Source organism: Dendrobium catenatum, unplaced genomic scaffold, assembly GCF_001605985.2.
Source record: "Dendrobium catenatum unplaced genomic scaffold, ASM160598v2 fragScaff_scaffold_273, whole genome shotgun sequence".
In the NCBI taxonomy this organism is placed as follows: Eukaryota; Viridiplantae; Streptophyta; class Magnoliopsida; order Asparagales; family Orchidaceae; genus Dendrobium; species Dendrobium catenatum.
In genome coordinates, this window is record NW_021318735.1 from 1,816,856 (window position 1) to 1,835,155 (window position 18,300).

At 36.7% G+C, this 18,300-nt stretch overlaps 1 protein-coding gene across 1 annotated transcript; it reads left to right on the top strand.

The window, feature by feature from the left end:
- Positions 1-2,247: 2,247 nt before the first annotated feature.
- LOC110106759 (protein STRICTOSIDINE SYNTHASE-LIKE 3) lies at positions 2,248-18,235 on the top strand. Its single transcript, XM_020836754.2, has 4 exons — positions 2,248-2,822; positions 16,283-16,558; positions 17,291-17,458; positions 17,551-18,235. The coding sequence occupies exons 1-4, from the start codon at positions 2,491-2,493 to the stop codon at positions 17,954-17,956; spliced, it is 1,182 nt and encodes a 393-aa protein (XP_020692413.1). The 5' UTR covers positions 2,248-2,490; the 3' UTR covers positions 17,957-18,235.
- The last annotated feature ends 65 nt before the right edge of the window (positions 18,236-18,300 follow it).

Here is an 18,300-nt window from a genome sequence, read left to right on the forward strand (position 1 = left end):
AATAACAATAAAATAATTAATAATAATAACAGTAACAAAATGATTAAAATAGTTATAATTAGAATAATAATAATAATAATCAAATAATCAAATTACTATTTTAATAATATTTTAAAAAATATATAAAATTTTTTATTTAAATTAAAGAGGACTAAAATATGCTCAATCTGATATATCATACATATTTTTAGGATTAAAATTAGACTTTTGGTAAATTTTTAATTGAAATTTGATTTAAAATATACTTAAAAAACTAATTTAAACTTAATTTAATCAATAATACGGTGGCGGGCGATGTGGTGTACGCAAATTGGCTCTGCGGATCCGTGGTGGTGGCACCCAATCATGGGCAATTATTGGCGTCGCCGCACAATCATTGTACGATGATTACGGTAGCGGCAGGACCCACGAGACTTTAATTTAAATGAGTCAACCGCTCCATAGAGCGTCTGATCTTTCGTCTTTTTGAACGAACGATTGTGATGCAACCGAACTAATAGCGCAGCGAAGGATCAGACCGCGGGAGTTGATGTGGAAGCAAATGCGACGAGATCCAGACCGTTGATCATGGGATCAACGGTTTGAAACTCGTCCAACCCATACACGCCTAAAACCAAGAACCCTAAAGTAATAATCGCCTCGTTTGATCGATAGGGTGGACCAAACATAATGAAATTTTAACCATGATATCTATGTATGAAGAGCATCTATGGGAAGGTGAAATTATGCTCTAAGACGCGTTGTACAAAATGTTATTTAGGTTTAAGTGTCCTAAGTTAAGGTTAGGGTTTTACCTCAATCCAATGGATGGATTCGGGAGATCTTGGGTTCTCCAAAATTTTAGACTGTCCATGAGTAAATTTGGAGAAGAAACCTTGACCTGGTCAACCAGGTTGACCTAGGGCATAGGTCTGGGACCAATAGGTTGGGTCTGACCCATTGGGTCCAGTGGTGATGAGAATTGAATGTAAGAAGCTTTGGATTTGATTTGAAATAAGAAGAAATCATATGGGTCAATAAAAAATATTTTTTATTTTTTATTTTTTATTTAATTTTCAATGAATAATAAATAGAGCCTTTAAAAAACATATATTTATATTTATTTATGTAAATGCCTGGATCAATTGCCTGGATCAATTGCAAATGGCTTTGGAAGATTTGAGATCTCGGTTGGCCGGAGATCTTGTCGCCGACGGGTGTTTGATGGTGGATCTAGGTGGGGGAAGGTGAAGAGGAATCCAAGGACCTCACACAAGCAAAAGCTCGGGCTTGGGGGCTCCTGGAAGAAAGAAAATAGAAAAAAAAGGTCTCCAACATGAACCCTAAACACACTTTTTATAGCCCTAGGCTTTGAATGAATGGCCTAGATCTACTCTAGGGTGAATTAGGAGGGAGAGGAGGAGATTAACACGGGATTTGGCTCTATGGAGCAAAAGGAATGTGTTTAAATGCATTTAATAGGTTTAAATTAACTTAAATAGGTCAAGTTTGACCATGTAAGACTTGATTTGACCAGGTCAAAGGTTGAATCAATCAACATGATCAATTTGACCTAAAGAGATCAGGGATGGACCCAAGGAAGTTTGGAATTGAATTAAAACTTGAAATAACCCTAAAGAGCGAACTGGGTCAACCTAAGTTGACCTAGGGCACAGGTTTGGGACCAATAGGTTGGGTCTGACCCATTGGGTCCAGTGGTGATGAGAATTGAATGTAAGAAGCTTTGGATTTGATTTGAAATAAGAAGAAATCATATGGGTCAATAAAAAATATTTTTTATTTTTTATTTTTTATTTAATTTTCAATGAATAATAAATAGAGCCTTTAAAAACATATATTTATATTTATTTATGTATAAGACATTTATGTAAAATCTAAAGGCTCTTAGGTCCACCACAACTACCCACCACCAAACCCTAATATTATGCAGCCTCATTTCTAACCATACCCTCTTGCGACATTATTTAAAAAAAAAAAACCATACCCTCTTGCGTGTACTATCCACTCAATATTGCCCCATCATTAATCAAACTAGTTTTTCATGAGTTGTCAATTGAATTTACATAAATAAAAAATTTAATGTATTGCACAATCATCCAATTATTATAAAATCTCTCTCTCTCTCTCTTAATGAAAGTAGATAAATATTTGAGGCTTCGAATTGATAATAATATAGCTTTTTACTGATTAGATTTACAGTCAATCATCTCTTACATTTGAACAGAGAATCAGATTGCAATCCATTTATCATTATAAAAATCAGTGTAGGATCGATCACTCAGCACATCATATCGGTCTCATCCAAATGTTGTAAGATAAAAGGTAATTAATCACCGAAATTTCATTAGAATTTTCATCTACTCCTGACATGTTGAGGCCCCCCACCTCCACTCAATCACACTATATACGCTCGTCACCACCCCCCTCCGAATTACCCTCACCTCAAACCATCCACGACGATCAACATCCAAACCCTAACCCTAAAACTCGATGTCGCCGGCGACGATAGCCTTCGCCGGAGTGATCGTGGTGGCGGCGATCTATTGCGGAATGAATCCCTTCAATCACGGCGCGATGGCGGGATTCCCGGGGTTCGAGACGTACAAGGTGGAGCTCGCGCCAGCGACGGCGGTGCCGTCGGTGGTGGACTCGGAGAACCGGCTCACGGCGGCGGAGGTGCGGTTCATGGATCAGGTGCAGGGGCCGGAGAGCATTGCCTTTGATCCGAGCGGCGGAGGGCCGTACACCGGCGTTGCGGATGGAAGGGTTGTGGTTTGGGATGGCGAGAAGTGGAAGGATTTTGCGTTTACTTCGCCAAACAGGTCAGCTATCTCTCCTTTTTCTAGCAGATGAAGCAGTTAGCATTTCTATTTATTTTTTTTATTCGAAATTTCTGAATTTCTGTGCAAGGTAGTATTAAAATTGGCCTCTGATCTGCTTCTGTTGAAGGAATTTCCGTTTTGGTCTTTTCGATGGTTACTTTTTTTTTTTATTGTTATTTTTACAGTTTAAAATATTTTAAATAATGAGGGATTTGCATAAATGTCATAAGAAGTTTATGTATTTATAAAAATAAATATTTATATTTTAATACTTAATTATATAATATTTAAATTTTAAAACATACTAAAAATATCACTAATATTCTTTTTTTTATAATATTCCGTAATATGATATAAATCTCTCCAAAATATTTTACACACATATTTCTTAATTTTAATATAATTATATATCTAACGTTATATTTTTTTTATAACTAAAACACATAAAAACTAGTATTTATAATTGTTTTTATCAGATATAAAGGGTTATATAAATAAATATAATTATAAAGTATTAGATTTGGAAATATAAAAGAACAAAGTGGTATGCATGTAAATCAGATAAAAAAAAGTAATTTGTTTGTCTGTAGCTGTGTAGCAGGTTAACCAGGTGCTGCGGTTGGATAGCATTGGCATATTCTCGAATGTTTTATTAATTAATTTACTATTTAATCATTTCAAGGCTTTTAATTCCACTTTTATTCTGCTCTTAATTTTCTTAATTTTTTATTTTTTAATCTTTAAATTATTAGAAAAAAACGTTTTGTCGTTCTGAATTCTTATTTTTTTGTGATTTTTTTTTGCAATGTTTATAATTGGTATCTATTTTTGCTCGTGGTAGAAGTTTGGATAAGATGCTTTTATGTTAATATTTTTATTTAAATTTGACCTTTATATATATATATATTAAAAAGCTGCTTTTAAAATAGTAAGAAAGCTATCCAAAACCAAGCCTTAGGCTTCGTTTGTGCCAACTTTCTTACTCCTTTATGAGCAATTTTTTAATACATTATTTTGCATTTAAAATGTTTGTACTAAAAAGTTGTTTCATAAAACAGTAAGAAAGATGTCCCAAACAAAGCCTTAGGTTTTCATTTGGAATGGCTTTCTGACTGCTTTTAAAACAATTTTCTAATACAAAAATTAAAATTTTTGTACTTAAAAATTGCTTTAAGAAGCAATAAAAAGCGGTCTCAAATGAAGCCTTAATCTCTATTAAAATGTCAAAGAATTAAATTGGTGCTTTTTATAAAATCGAAAACTATTTTGTTCATCCAAAATAATTAGGAGACCAATTAGTTGCTTTTTCAATACTATATATTATATTATATTATATCGTTGGATGAGTTTCATTTGAGTTTTGATGATTTCGGAACTTTAGCCTAATTTCGAAAAAAAATTATCCATTTGCTGTCCATTTCTTATTGGTCTAGATCAGATAAGTGTTATATCATACCAAAATAAAATAATAATAATAATAATTAAAAAAATAATTCCAAAGATTTTAGTCGAATTTAGAAAAAAAAAAAAAAAACAGTGATATCATGAGTGGTGTTAATTGTGATGTCCCTGGAGTGGGGAGCATCCATTTCAGGAAGCTTTAAATGATGGTCTCTGTCATCATCATAAAGAATCAATGGGCAACAGACATCAATGCCATCTCTTCAGTCCAACGGCCATTTTTAAGAGCGAATTACATCTTTCTGACATTATTTGGTTGGCTTCCTTTCAAGAAATAAAACACTGGCCCACTCCATTTGTAGATTTGGTCTAACCACGGCCCGCATATATGGGAAGATTCAGGAGAATCAGCCACGTTAGTGTCTATATTTATTGTTCTGTATTGTTGAAATTAAATTTGCTAGCAGGTACCATAGAAATTTTACTCAATAAGGATGATGGAGTAACAACAGATAAACAGAGGGAGGAGGTTTATAAATTATATGGCATTGTTTAATGAATGCTGCAATTTGCTAATGATACATTTTTAACTCTCATTGATTAATTATCATATATAATTAGGATATAATTATACAAGTATTCAACATAAATAATAATACTGAAATGTGAAATATGATATAATTATATAGACATAAAAACTACTGAGCAAACACATAGAAATGAAACAAAAGAACAAGTGATTTTATTAAGGTCTAGATGCCTATATCAACAACCCAAAGCTTTGTCAACTTCTTTAGCTTTGGATTGAGCAATTGAATTCCATTTTCTAATGGGCCATTAGATTAATGAATTTCTAATGCATTAATATGTTTTAGACATACTCTTTCTCTCGATTTTAGATCCTAAAATTATATGGCATTGTTTAATGAATGCTTGAAAGAAAATGAATATTATTGCATGTTGTTACCTGACATGCCACATGAATAATATAAAATGTTGAGTCTGAAGTGCATGAATCTATCAAAACTAGGCCTCTTCTTCTTATGAAAAGAAGATGCATGATGATGTCCCATCTTGAGTGGGTATGCACATGTGATACATTCTTGAGCCGTCTCTACTCCGCAACTTCGTTTCCTAGACTCTTATTTGCAGATGCTAATGTCCTTAATTTCACATGTAATTCAAGTTCATCTTTATGTAGTTTCCAATCGTTATCTTGTAGTAGGTTATACTTTTTTTCAAATTCTTTGCATAGATTCTTGTTCTGCTAATACTTTCCTAGACCCCACTAAATCATGCAATAATATGTTATACTTTTTCTCTAATGCAGCAAATTTATTTTTAAAATTAGAATATTTTTTCATGAAAGATTTAAAGCTGACATATAATTTATTAGTCATACAAAGTAACTCATCATATATAAAACAAGACTTATATCTTATTGGTGTTTGGGACACCCTAGCCATCTTTAGCCATTAAGCATTAATTGTTCATCTCTTGTGGATCATTCTGTATTCAGTTGGTCCAAGCTTTCCATATCCTTCTTTTGAGCTACAAGTTCCCATCTTCCTTTGCATTTTTCTCTTTCTTACTATAGCCTTTTATATTAGAACACTCTCATTTTATTTATCTAATTTTTTTACATTCAAAATAGATAATATCAATAGCAATTTTTAAATTATTTTTACCTCTTTCTTTTCCTCTTTATATTTCATTTCAATTCTTTTTTTAAGGAGGGTGAAAGATATATGTATTAGTTAGCTAAGCAAAGAGATAGAAGAAGTAAGGATTTAGTTCAAGTGAAGTGCATTAAGAATGAAGATCAAAAAGTTCTTTTATTAAAAGAGGATATTCAACAAATGTAGAAGAGATATGTTGATAAGTTTTTCAATAAAGATTGTGAGAATACAATTGAATTTACTAACCTTAGCACCTTGATTGAAAATAAAGATTTTTGTTTTTATTGACATAATAGTAAAACCGATGTTAGAAAGGCTTTAAAGAAAATAAAGTGTGAAAAAGCTGTTGGATCTGATGATATTTCAATAGAGGTGTGAAAATGCTTAGGAGATGAAGGAATTTCTTGGATTACAAAACTTTTTAATATTATTTTGAAGACTAAAAAGATATCAAATGAGTGAAGGAGTGTTGATTCTGATTCTTAAAAATAAGGTTTATGCATTAGAGTGTATGAATTATAGAGGAATTAAGTTAATGTATCATGCTTTAAAACTATGGGAAAGAGTTAATGAGCATAAGTTACGATGTGATACTAATGTTTCTCAAAATAAATTTTGATTCATGTCACATAGGTCTACTATGAGAGCTATACATTTATTGAGAGGTTTGATGAAAAAGTATAAATTGAATAAGAAAGATATATATACATATATATATATATATACATATATATACATATATATATACATATATATACATATATATATACATATAATATTTATTGATTTAGGAAAAAACATAAAATAAATTTTCAAGAGAAGTGCTTTGGAGATTTCTAGAAAAGAAAGGGGCCGGTTAATAATAGTTATATTCAAGTCATAAGGATATGTATACAGGAGTTATTACTTGTGTTCAAACATAAGATGGTTTGACAAAGTATTTTCCTATTTCAATTGGATTGCATCAAGGATCAGCTTTACGTCCATATCATTTTTTCTCTAGTCATGGATGTTCTTACTAGACATTTGCTAAAGGATGTACCTTGGTGTATGCTTTTTGCTAATGGAATTCTTCTTGTTGATAAGGCTAGAGGAGTTGAAGGTATACTTGAATTATGGAGGCCAATCTTAGAGTTTAAAGTTTTTTGTTTGAGTAGATTGAAAGCCAAATGCATGGAGTGTAATTTTAGTAGTATAGTAGAGGGACTTTGACTTTGGGTGATAAAGTCATAAATAATTATATATGTTTTAAATATCTCAAAACTATTATTTAAGGTGATGGTGAAATAGACGGTGATATTATTAGTAGTGTTGCGGGCTAGAATATATGTGGAGATAGAGTTATAATTTTACGTCTTAGAATTGCACGGATATCCAGCTCACACACAGAGAACACAATATTTTTTTACGTGGAAAACCTTGGAAAAGGGAAAAACCATGTGGCCTAGCCCAGTTGAAAAGATTTCATTAGAATTTGAGTTGATTACAGTGGGCCGACTCGTCCCAGAGGGCGATCAGATTACAAATGTCAACCATATGATTGAAGTTTAGTGTAAAATATGACATCACTTGGAAGTTGGGGCGTCAGTTAGTAGTTGACAGTGATTTGGTAGAATTCTGGCGTCAGTTGATGGTCTGGCGGAGTTTAGGGCCTCGAGTGTTGGTTTGGCCAAGTTCAGGCCCTTAGGCGAGGATCCAGTGAGTGCGAAGGCCTAAGGCCGTGATCCAGTGAGTGTGAGGGTCTCCGGTGGTGGTCCGGCTATGGCGAGGGCCCCAGGTGGTGGTCCGGCAAAGGTGAGAGTCTCAAGTGGTGGTCCGACGAAGGTGAGGGCCTCAGGTGATGGTCCGGCGAACGCGACGTCCTCAGGTGGTGGTCCGGTGAAGGCGAGCGCCTCAGGTGGTGGTCCGGCGAAGGCGAGGGCCTCAGGTGGTGGTCCGGCGAAGGCGAGGGCCTCAGGTGGTGGTCCGGCGAAGGTGAGGGCTTCGGGTGGTGGTCCGACGAAGGTGAGGGCAGTGGTCCGGCGAAGCTCCGACGGTGGTTGAGGAGGAGCTTCTTTTTTCTCTTCTCTTCTTCTCTTCTTCTCTTCTTGCTTGGATCCCTTTTCAAGATAAATGAGGGGTCTATTTATAGATTTCTGGAGTGGTATGATCTGTAAATAGGTGAGAGATCAAGGGTAAATGGAGAGTGATTGGATGGATGGCCGATGTTGAATCCCTTGATCATGGACCATTTGATGGACATTTGAAAGTCTTATTGACGTCAGAATTAAGTGATATTGGGCTCGTTGGATTCTTCTTGTCGAGCCGCTCTTTTCTACTATAAGCACGTTATGTTTAAAAATCATTTGGCAATCCAAATTGAGATTCGAACCTTCCAACAGTGCTTCTAACCCTTGATTTGGACCTGTTTGGGCTCGGATTGGTATGAAATTGGTGTCGGTGGGTTCATATTCTCGAGACGTTCAGCTCGACTATAATTTTGCTGAAATTGGAGTTTGGATGGTCCCAATTTTAATTTTGGAAGTTTCCAACTTGATTTTGCCTCGAGATTCATGCCCGATCAAGATAATTTTTTGACGATGCATCAATTGCCCCGTATTTTTGGACGTCAAAGTTTCAGGAGTCCGAAAATATGTATTGTATCATGTGGGAAATTTTGCAAGTGATTTGAGATTCGAACATAGTCCGATCGTGGGTGTAGAGGTCCTGAATCACCTAAAAAGTGTCAAAATTGAGTCCAGAACGTCGAAAAATGACTCCGGGGACTTAAAAAATGTCTGATTTGACCTTTTCGGTCCCAAAATTGGGCCCAAAATGGGTTGGGGCATACTAGCCGCCGGCCGCCTTCGCCGTTGGCGGCTGCGCCCGAGCGCTCGCGCCACTTGCTGTTAGCCTGCGCACTGCTCTCTGACCAGCTCGCGTTCCTGCGCCTGGCCCGGCGGCCGGCCCTTCGGCCGAGTTGACCGACGGTTATCTTAACCGTCGGGGATTAGGCAGTTCTAACCGCTGGTGGTATATATATATATATATATATTGAAATTAACCAAAATGTCCCTAACTCTCCTATAAATAGACACGCCTTAGGCCCTTAACTCTTACACCTTCCTCTCCTTCTGCTCCCTTCTTTTACTAGAGGCCTTCCCCTAGCCCTTTACGGGTGGTATCCCTCGTCCATGCTCAGGGCCCCTCTTTGCAAGAAGGAGTCTCCTCCCATACTCCCTCTTATTCCCTTCTGCGCTCTTGCTATACGGTAGGCTCTCCCCTGCCCTTGGATAGATGGCATCTATTTTCCAACTGCAAGGCCCCTCCTTATACAGGAGTAATGTTGGGCGACAACCTTCCTTGGAGAGATCCCGCGGTCAGGAGAAATCCTGCTATCCCGCCTAACGATGGGCGAAGGCCTGACAAAGGAGCGAGGGCAGATGATCCGGCATCCACCATCATGAACAATTCTCTGATTGTTTTCTATAAGAAGTTTTATTTCCCGAATGACATGGTGGCGGTAGTTCCTAAGAAGTTTGATCGGGCTGATGTTCCTCCTCCCGGGTACCTAACCATATGTAAGACCAATTTGTGAGCAAGGTTGCACTTTCCACCTCCTGCTAAGCTGATCAAGATTTCAGTACAGTGTGGGATGACTCTATCCCAATTTTTGTACAGAGCTATGTTAGTGATGATAGGGCTGATTGCACTATTCAGGGATCGAGGAGTCATTCTGACACTTGAGCGCCTTTCCCGGATGGGCCAATTTAATAGTGATGCACAGGGGTGTGTTACCTTCAGATCCAAATGGTTGGACATGCGTACTCGAGATTCTACAAAGAGTTGGGCCAGCGCATTTTTCTTTGTGAAAAATGATTAGGGCTTGATAGAGAAGTGGAGAAAGATGAGGGATCTGCCCGCCCCTCTGTATGTTTGAGAAGAAGATATAATGAGGATCCTCAAGGTCCTTGACATCGAGCATCTTCTATACGAGGTTCGTTATTTGAATAAATACATAGAAGAAGAGTTCCTATTCAAGGTCGGGTTGTCAGTTCATGTTGGGAGTTCTAATGTAAGGATGCTGAAACCAACTCCAAGGTTCCCGAACTTTCTGCCCCAGCTTCAAAGGCGGCTCCTAAAAGACAAGTGAGGGGTGAAGACCCCTATGCTTTATTGAAGAAGAAAAAGTTGGAGGGGGTTGCGACGAGCAAGGCTCCACATGTTTCTTCCCCTGCCAAGTTTCGTATTCCCGACGATATTTTAAACCACCAGTGCATTGGACCTCGCAAAGCTGATGACTTGTTATGCAGCATCTTCTTGATACTTCTTCTCTTCTTTTCTTCTGGTACAACTTCTAATGTATTTTTTTATCTCAGTTGTCGTGACGTATGGAGCTTGAGGTCGAGTTTATTGAGGCTTTGAATGATTGGATCAACAAATTTGTGAAGGTCAAATATTTTCAAGGGGAGTTCAAGCGGAAGTATGATCAGAAGGCCAAAGAGGCGAATGTGTTAGAGGAGGAACTGTGCGAGTGAAGGACAGAGCTGGCAAACATGGTGCACTCGATTTCTCTTCAAAATCATCAGACAGATCAGCTTCAGATCGACCTGGTAGAGGCAAAATTGACGATCACCCAGCTCTTGAAGGATCAAAAAGCCTCTGCAGAGAAGATAGCGGTGCTTGAAGCTAAGAATAAGAGGTTCCAGACTCTTATTGCCGAGGAGGCCGCTTTGACTTGCTTTGAATCTTCGAGAGTTATTGAAGATTTTAAAAATTCTATACCCTTCAAGACTGTCGTTCAGGATCATATTCAGGAGGCTCGTGATCATATTTATGAAGTAGAGGTGAAGGCTTTAGAGCAGCAGTGCATTGATGAAGGATTCTTCCGGGGTTTCTTGAAGGGAGTTCGTCTGGTACAACGAAAGATCGAAGTTGAGGTTGAGGGGCTGACACCTAGTCAGGCCTTAGACGACTTTCCCCCAGATTATGATGGTGACGAGATAGAGAGCGAGCTGCAGAAGGTCTTTGCCCTAGAGGTTGATGATGAGATTGTGGATATCGAGTAGACCTTTGCTAGTTGTACCACTTAATCTTTCTTAGTGCTTTTTTATTTGTATCAGATGTTTGTGTTCATATGCGATGTCTTCTTTGATTTAGTAGTGGATTGTTGATGCATTTATTAATAAAAAATATTTGTGCTCTTATTTCAACTAAATGAATTTTATTTATGCTTATTTAAGGTAATCGACTTGTCTGAGGATTTTAGTAAACGCGCTCCAACTTGTGTGGAGAAGGTTAGGAGAATCCACTAAGGATGTATGACTATCCAAGGCTATATGTCAGAACGTCGCTTGATGACACTAACCTGTGTGGAAGAGGTCGAAAGAATCCACCAATGATGTGCTACCTATCCGAGGTTTTTTGCTAGAGGTTTTTCGATGGTGTTAGCCTGTGTGGAAGAGGTCAGATCGAATCCCGCTGGGATTAATCATCCAGTGATTGAGGTGCAACAAAGAGTGACACCCATCTAGGGTATTTGACCTATCCAATGCTATTGATTGAAGCATTATTTAATGATTTTTAACCTGTGTGGAAGACGTTAGATTAAATCCCCCTGGGATTGAGTTATAATAATGATCGTGTGTTGCTTGAATCAAGAATTTCAAGATTGAAGTTCACAGCTTGTGTGAATCTATCAATACGGTTTTACTTGAAGAATATAACAATGTAACTTAATGAATGAACATAGTTTTACTATATAAACAAGGGCATACTTCCTTGAGATAACTCAGGGATGAACATCACAAACAAACAGGAGACAAGCAACGTTCAATACTGGAGACGTACAATACTGAAGACACACAATACTATAGACATATAACACTTAAAACAAGTAACACTACTATGCTCTACTGATAGTACTTACGGAGACTATCTACATTTCAGGTCCAAGGAAGCATCTTTCCCTCAGCATCCTTCAATTTGAAAGTCCCGGGCTTCACCATAGCTGCCACTAAGTATGGACCCTCCCAGAGGGGGGAGAGTTTATTTCATTGAGAGTCTTTTTCTGCTGCCTCGATGGTGTGCAGAACTAGATCTTCAATTGATATACGCTGTGGTTTCATTCTTCGGTTATAGTGACGGGTAACTCTTTGGTGATGCACAACAACCTTGATTATCGCCTCATCTCTTGCTTCTGAAAGGAGGTCTAGACTGTACCTGAGTTTTTCTTTATTGTCGTTGAAGTCAAAAGTTTGAACTCTATGACTAGAGACTCCAATGTCAACGGGAATAACAGCTTCTGTGCCAAAGCAGAGATTGTATGGGGTTTCTCATGTTGGAGTTCTTGTCGTGGTACGATAGGCCTAGAGTATATTTGGGAGTTCGTACAATGGGAATAACTGCCTTCTCCAGCCGTGTCTTCAATCCCTTCAGAATAGTCCGATTAGTGACTTTCATTTGTCCATTAGTCTGAGGATGGGTCACAACCGTGTGCAATAGCTGAATATGGAGATCTTTGTAAAATGTGGTGAAGACCCTTTCAGTGAACTGCGTTCTATTATCAGTGATAACTTTTGCGGGAATGTCAAAATGATATATTATGTTCTTCCATAGGAACTGTTTGACATTTGCTTCGGTGATTTTTGCTAGAGTTTCGGCCTCCACCCACTTGGTAAAATAGTCTACAGCTAAGATGATGAACTTCCGTTAACCTGTGGCGATAGGAAAGGGTCCTACTATGTTATTAAAAGATAAGCATAAAATTGAGTTAAGTGTTGCAGATATGAGGATGCTCAAGTGAATGAGTGTCTTCACTCATAGAGACAAAATGCAAAATAAGCATATACGTGAAAAGGTTGGAGTAGCTCCAATGGCAGATAAGATTTGAGAGTCGACATAGATGATTTGGTCACATAAAATGATGGTCTTCTAATAACCCGGTTAGGAGAGTAGATGTATTAGATTTAACCTATGTTAAGAAATGTAGATGTAGACCTAAAAAGAATTGGTTAAAAAATTTAGAAATGATATTTTTTTATTAGATTTAAATGAGAAATTGACCCTTAACATGATACAATAGAGAAAAAAAAAGATTCATATAGTCGACCTCACATAGTAGAATAAATACTTAATGTTGTTGTTGTTGTTGTGTCACTTATTCTTTTTCTCTTTCAAGAATAATTTGAATTTTTGACTTAGCAGTGCCACTTTATCATTATTATTAGATTTTTTTGGCAAGTTGTCCTCTAATTTTTCTACTATCAGTGTGATGATCCGTTCTTTCTTCTTATTTAATGTATTTATATTTATCTTATTAACTTTTTATTTATACATTATTAGTGAACCAAATAAAATATCAAAGGAGTAAATAGATAACTCTTTAATTCAGAAATAATGGTAACTTTGACATCTTGATATTTTAGTAACACCTAAGAATCTTGTTCACATTTTTAGACTAAGTATATTATTTACTCAAAACATGCGAAGAAATAAAATTTTGGTGAAGTGAGTGTATATATTAGTAATGCTTTCATTTGTTTGCAGGTAGGATAGTTTATAACTTTACATGAGTAAATTGATTCATTTTATTTCATCTTGTTAGTCCTCTCATAAATAATGCAAAGTATATCTTAGATCTTCTTTCCCATTTTATAAGTGGATATATACATGTAATCTTCAGGTATTAGAGCATAGAAAAATTAATTCAAATATTTGGAGTTAAATTCTAGTAGTTCTTTTTCTTCTAATGTCCAATAATCAAATGGGATGTATACACTCTTTCCACTATTTATTTTGTATGGAGGTGCATGTCCTTCATGACCATGTTCCACATGTGATAATTTATCGATAGAGTAAAATTAGCCATGCAAACTTCTAAAAATCAAATGATATATTATTGAATAAGGGAGGGCATATAATATTATACCACATCGAGTGCTATAGTTTCTGATGTATGCCATTGTAGGATCTACTTGAAGTGATGAAACCATTCACAAAGAAACATTATTTAATACCAATTAAAATGTATGGACACACTTAAGAGGGGATGAATAGGTGAGTCTTAAATTTAAAATTCTCATTTTTTTATTTTAAATTTTAAATAGTATTTTATTTATTTTTTAGGTGATATAAGTAAATATAAACTTTATTAGAAATAGAAATTTTAAATTAAAAGAAACTAAATCATCATCAAACACATTATCTATAGTACTAGAGATCAAGAAAAGAAAGTAATAATAGTGAGTAAATTAAGAGTAAATGAGAAGAAGTTACAAAGCAATTTTTACGTGATTAGGCATTAATGTCTACGCCGCGTCTTGAGATCTCCATCCCAAGGATTCATCACTCTCTCCTTCAACCACAACTGTGTAGAGATGCTCCTCTCCTTAATGAATAATGGAGAAATCTTACATACTCTTCTTATGGTCCAAGCTAGAAGACTGCTTGATGAGGAAATCACTCAGATATTCTGACACGTGTACCGGCGAAGAGATCGTAGATCGACGGCCACAATTCATAGTCTTTACTTTTGATGTGTTTTATTTTATTTTCAGTTTTTCCGAGTTTACCCCTATGGGGAGTGTTTTCTTATTGTAGCTTTAAGGGCATTTGTGTACTTTTCTTTTATTTATGTTGGAGGCTTATATATAGTGGCCTTATGCTTTGTAAAAGGATGATGAATATTTGAATGAAAATTTTGTGTTTGTCTTCTTCATCTTGTGTGTGCACTAGAGAGAAGAGAGAGAGCCCGAGATAAGGGCGAGCGCAATACCCACCAGTCATTAGAAGAGTCCGTGGCTCGTGGTCTATCTCTTTCTTTCCCTTTCTTCCTTCCTCCACCCGCCAACCCCTAGCTTCCTTCCAAGCCGTCGGCCACATACCTCTCTACCCAATCCATCGGTCACCTTCACGCCATCCTCAAAACCTTTGACGCTAAACCCTTACCCATCCCCACCGCCGGCCAAGACCTCCTAACCGCCGGCCGAAACCTTCTCTTCAAACCCCACCACCGGCCCACCTATTAAACCCTTCCATTATGATGATTTCAATCATCATAACTCCCTTCCTAATTTAGCTCCAAGAGAAAAGGAAAGTAATTACCTCAAATTGAAATTTGAAATTCAAATTTCAAAAACTTGTCTTATTTGCAAATCTTAATTAGGAAAAAGCAAAAATTCAAGTCTATTTGAAATTCAAATTAAATTGGATTTCATGATATCTTTCTTAATTCCCATGTGTTGTTTTGGAAACTCATAAAACTCTCCCCACAACCCCCTCCCTCCTCTCAATGCCACCGGCCCTTCATTGGTGGCTTCCCCATTAATTCCCATTAAAGCTCCCAATCCCACTTTAATTTGAATTCAAAATTCAAATTAAATCCTACCAAATCCACTTAAAAATCTAAAATTAATTTCATATTTTGATTAAATTTCCTCTCCCCTTTTCTAACCTAATTCAAGCCCTCACCCAACCGCCCTTCCCCCTTCTCCCCACTTTGGCTGCCCCCTTTCCCTTGCATCCTCTCTCTTGGGAAACCCTAGTTTGCTCATGAGAATTGAAGCCAAGAGAAGAAGGCGTCCTCATTTCACAACCTGATTGCCATTGGTGCATGGCCAATCATGAGGTTGATCATGGCCTCGCTTACAACACCCTCGGGGAAATCGACATTCTCTGCTCCCCTTTCTATGAGCCCGACTGGGAGTACGACGGATCGGTTGAAGACTACGTCAATCGCATCCTCTACTGTTTAGCGGGGACGATTGATCTTCAAAAACCCAAGACGCCTTGGCTCATCATTGGTTACCCGCCACCTCCTCCACCGCCGGCTACTTCTCCACCAACAAAGGTCTTCGGCGCCATCTTCCTAGTGGTAATCTCCTTCCTTATAGGGTTCGTCTTTCTCCGCTAAAGCCTAAGAGTGGAAGAGTGAGAAGGTGCTCAAGGTGAACTTCTCGTTATTAAGTGTTGGGTTTTGTTATGAGCATGTAACATTTACTATTGTTTTGGATTTTTTGATTAAATTGTTTGGCTAATCTCAATAGCACTTCTTTGCCTAAGCAAGTTAAAAATTTTGAATTCCGAAATCTATCTTTATTGCAAGCAATAATTCTATATTGGTACGTTTTGGTCAATTAATCGTTATAATTTCTCAAATAACTCCTACATGTTTCACATTACTGCTATTCTATCTCACCAACTAGCTTACAAAATCTATGGTTTATCTCACTAGATGCATGCCATGACTAATATTCATAAAACAATGTGTACATCTAATGTATTAATCTCTCGCTATTTCGGTTATGCCATGTCGGAAGATTTTTTTTATATTTTTATTTTTTTGTCCTTTTTCACCTTTTAACTATCTTTCTATGTCTTGGACTTCCATGTTATATGCAGGTCCGCTATATGTGATCCAAAACCATCAGCCTTAAGTTATGTGGAGAATGAGCATATATGTGGTAGGCCATTGGGTCTTCGATTCGATAAGAAAACTGGAGACTTATATATTGCTGATGCATATTTTGGGTTATTAAAGGTTGGGCCCCAAGGTGGTTTGGCCACATCACTGACCACAGAGACTGAGGGTGACCCCTTTAAGTTCACAAATGACTTGGATATAGATGAAGAAGGAAATATTTATTTCACTGTCAGCAGTAACACATATTATAGAAGGTATGTCTTCATAATTAGCCCTGTAAATATTTGAGGTTGGCTTTATGAATACTCATTTTTTAGTCATTCATATTGATGGCTGCATTAGATGTTAAATTTGTACTGAACAAATTTTGTCCATGCTTATCTTATATTTACTTCTTTTCCTTTTTAGTATATCGTTATTAATTTTATTTTTCTATATAATGTTTTATGGGTAGAAAATTCCCCACCTGGATCATAGGGTAGTCCAATTTTGTTGTAGAATTTACATAGATTTTTTTGGTTGCTAGCTTTTTGTCAGTGTTACTTCATATGAGATGCATGAGATCAAATTGCATGTTAATGTCCGCAAATTGTGTTATGCTACAGGCCAGTAATTCTTTATTTTTCTAAATTCAGTTCTGGTGGAATGGCAAACTAGTCATCTTACAGAGACCATGCATAATGTCAATTTGGAGATGAAACTAAGGCTTCATTTGGGACGAGTTTTTTGTTGCTTATTAAAATATTTTTTTAGTACAAAAATTAAAAATTTTATACTAGAAAGCTGCTTTAAGAAGCAACAAGAAAGTCGCTTCAAACGAAGCCTAAGTTGTATTGCCAGGACTGAGAAATACAACAATAATTCACTATCATGAGTTTTTTCAATCTGCTGCCATTTTAGGATGCAATAAAGTATTCTAATCTGCTTATCTGAGCACATAGGCTTATTTTTAGATGTTACTAACAAAAAAAAATTCAATTTTATAGAAATTTCCTACAGTCAATATTTACTGGGGATCCAACTGGAAGACTACTGAAATATAATCCTGTTACAAAGGAAACAACTGTACTCCTCCATGGTCTTCAGTTCCCAAATGGTGTCTCTCTAAGCAAAGATGGATCCTTCTTGGTATTCTGCGAAAGTTCACGCAATAAGCAAGTCTTCTTTTTCTCCATGTTCCAAAAATGTTACTTTTTTTTTTCTCAAATTTTGTCTCTCATCAATATTTCCAATGAATCCTCTGCAGGTTAACCAGATACTGGCTCAAGGGTGAAAAGGCTGGGACACCTGAACTCTTTGCCATTGTACCTGGTGCACCTGACAACTTGAGAACCAATGAGAATGGTGAATTTTGGGTGGCGATTCACTGTCGTCGCCGAGTGTTTACATATTTTTTTGCCATGTATCCTAAGATAAGAAAATTTTTCCTGAAGCTCCCAATTCCAACCAAGTTACAGTACCTGATACACACGGGAGGTAAGCTACACGCATTGATCATGAAGTATGGACCTGATGGTAACTTGTTAAAAGTTCTGGAAGATAGACAAGGAAAGGTAGTGAGAGCAGTCAGTGAAGTTGAAGAGAAAGATGGCAAGCTTTGGATTGGTTCTGTTCTTATGTCATATATTGCAGTTTATGCTGATGGAGACTAGTATGTAATCCATTTGTAGCTTGTAGAGTGAGAAATGCTTTGCTAGTAAAATAAGAAGCCGTGGAGAATCTTCAGGATCATTGGATGGGTGACATGTGGTAGTATGTGGCATGTGAACACCATGTGTCATTCATCCAATGACCTGAATACTTTTTAGGCTTTGTTTTGTCCATTGCAGTATTAGTCTTAGGTTTTTATGGACTAAGCTTGATGTACATAGTTATGGCTTGTTATGGATAATTTATATTTAATGTTGATTGTTAGTTTGCATTTGATTTCATTTTATGTAGCTTTTGTTTGTGTGCTATTATTTTATGCCTTAAGCTCATGCCTAACGCATGAAGC

Excerpts from the sequence above, each read along its gene's own strand:
- LOC110106759 (XM_020836754.2), top strand. The coding sequence starts at position 2,491 with ATGTCGCCGGCGACGATAGCCTTCGCCGGAGTGATCGTGGTGGCGGCG. Across the intron at positions 2,823-16,282 it reads GCGTTTACTTCGCCAAACAG|GTCCGCTATATGTGATCCAA; the intron begins GTCAGCTATCTC and ends TGTTATATGCAG. Across the intron at positions 16,559-17,290 it reads AGTAACACATATTATAGAAG|AAATTTCCTACAGTCAATAT; the intron begins GTATGTCTTCAT and ends TCAATTTTATAG.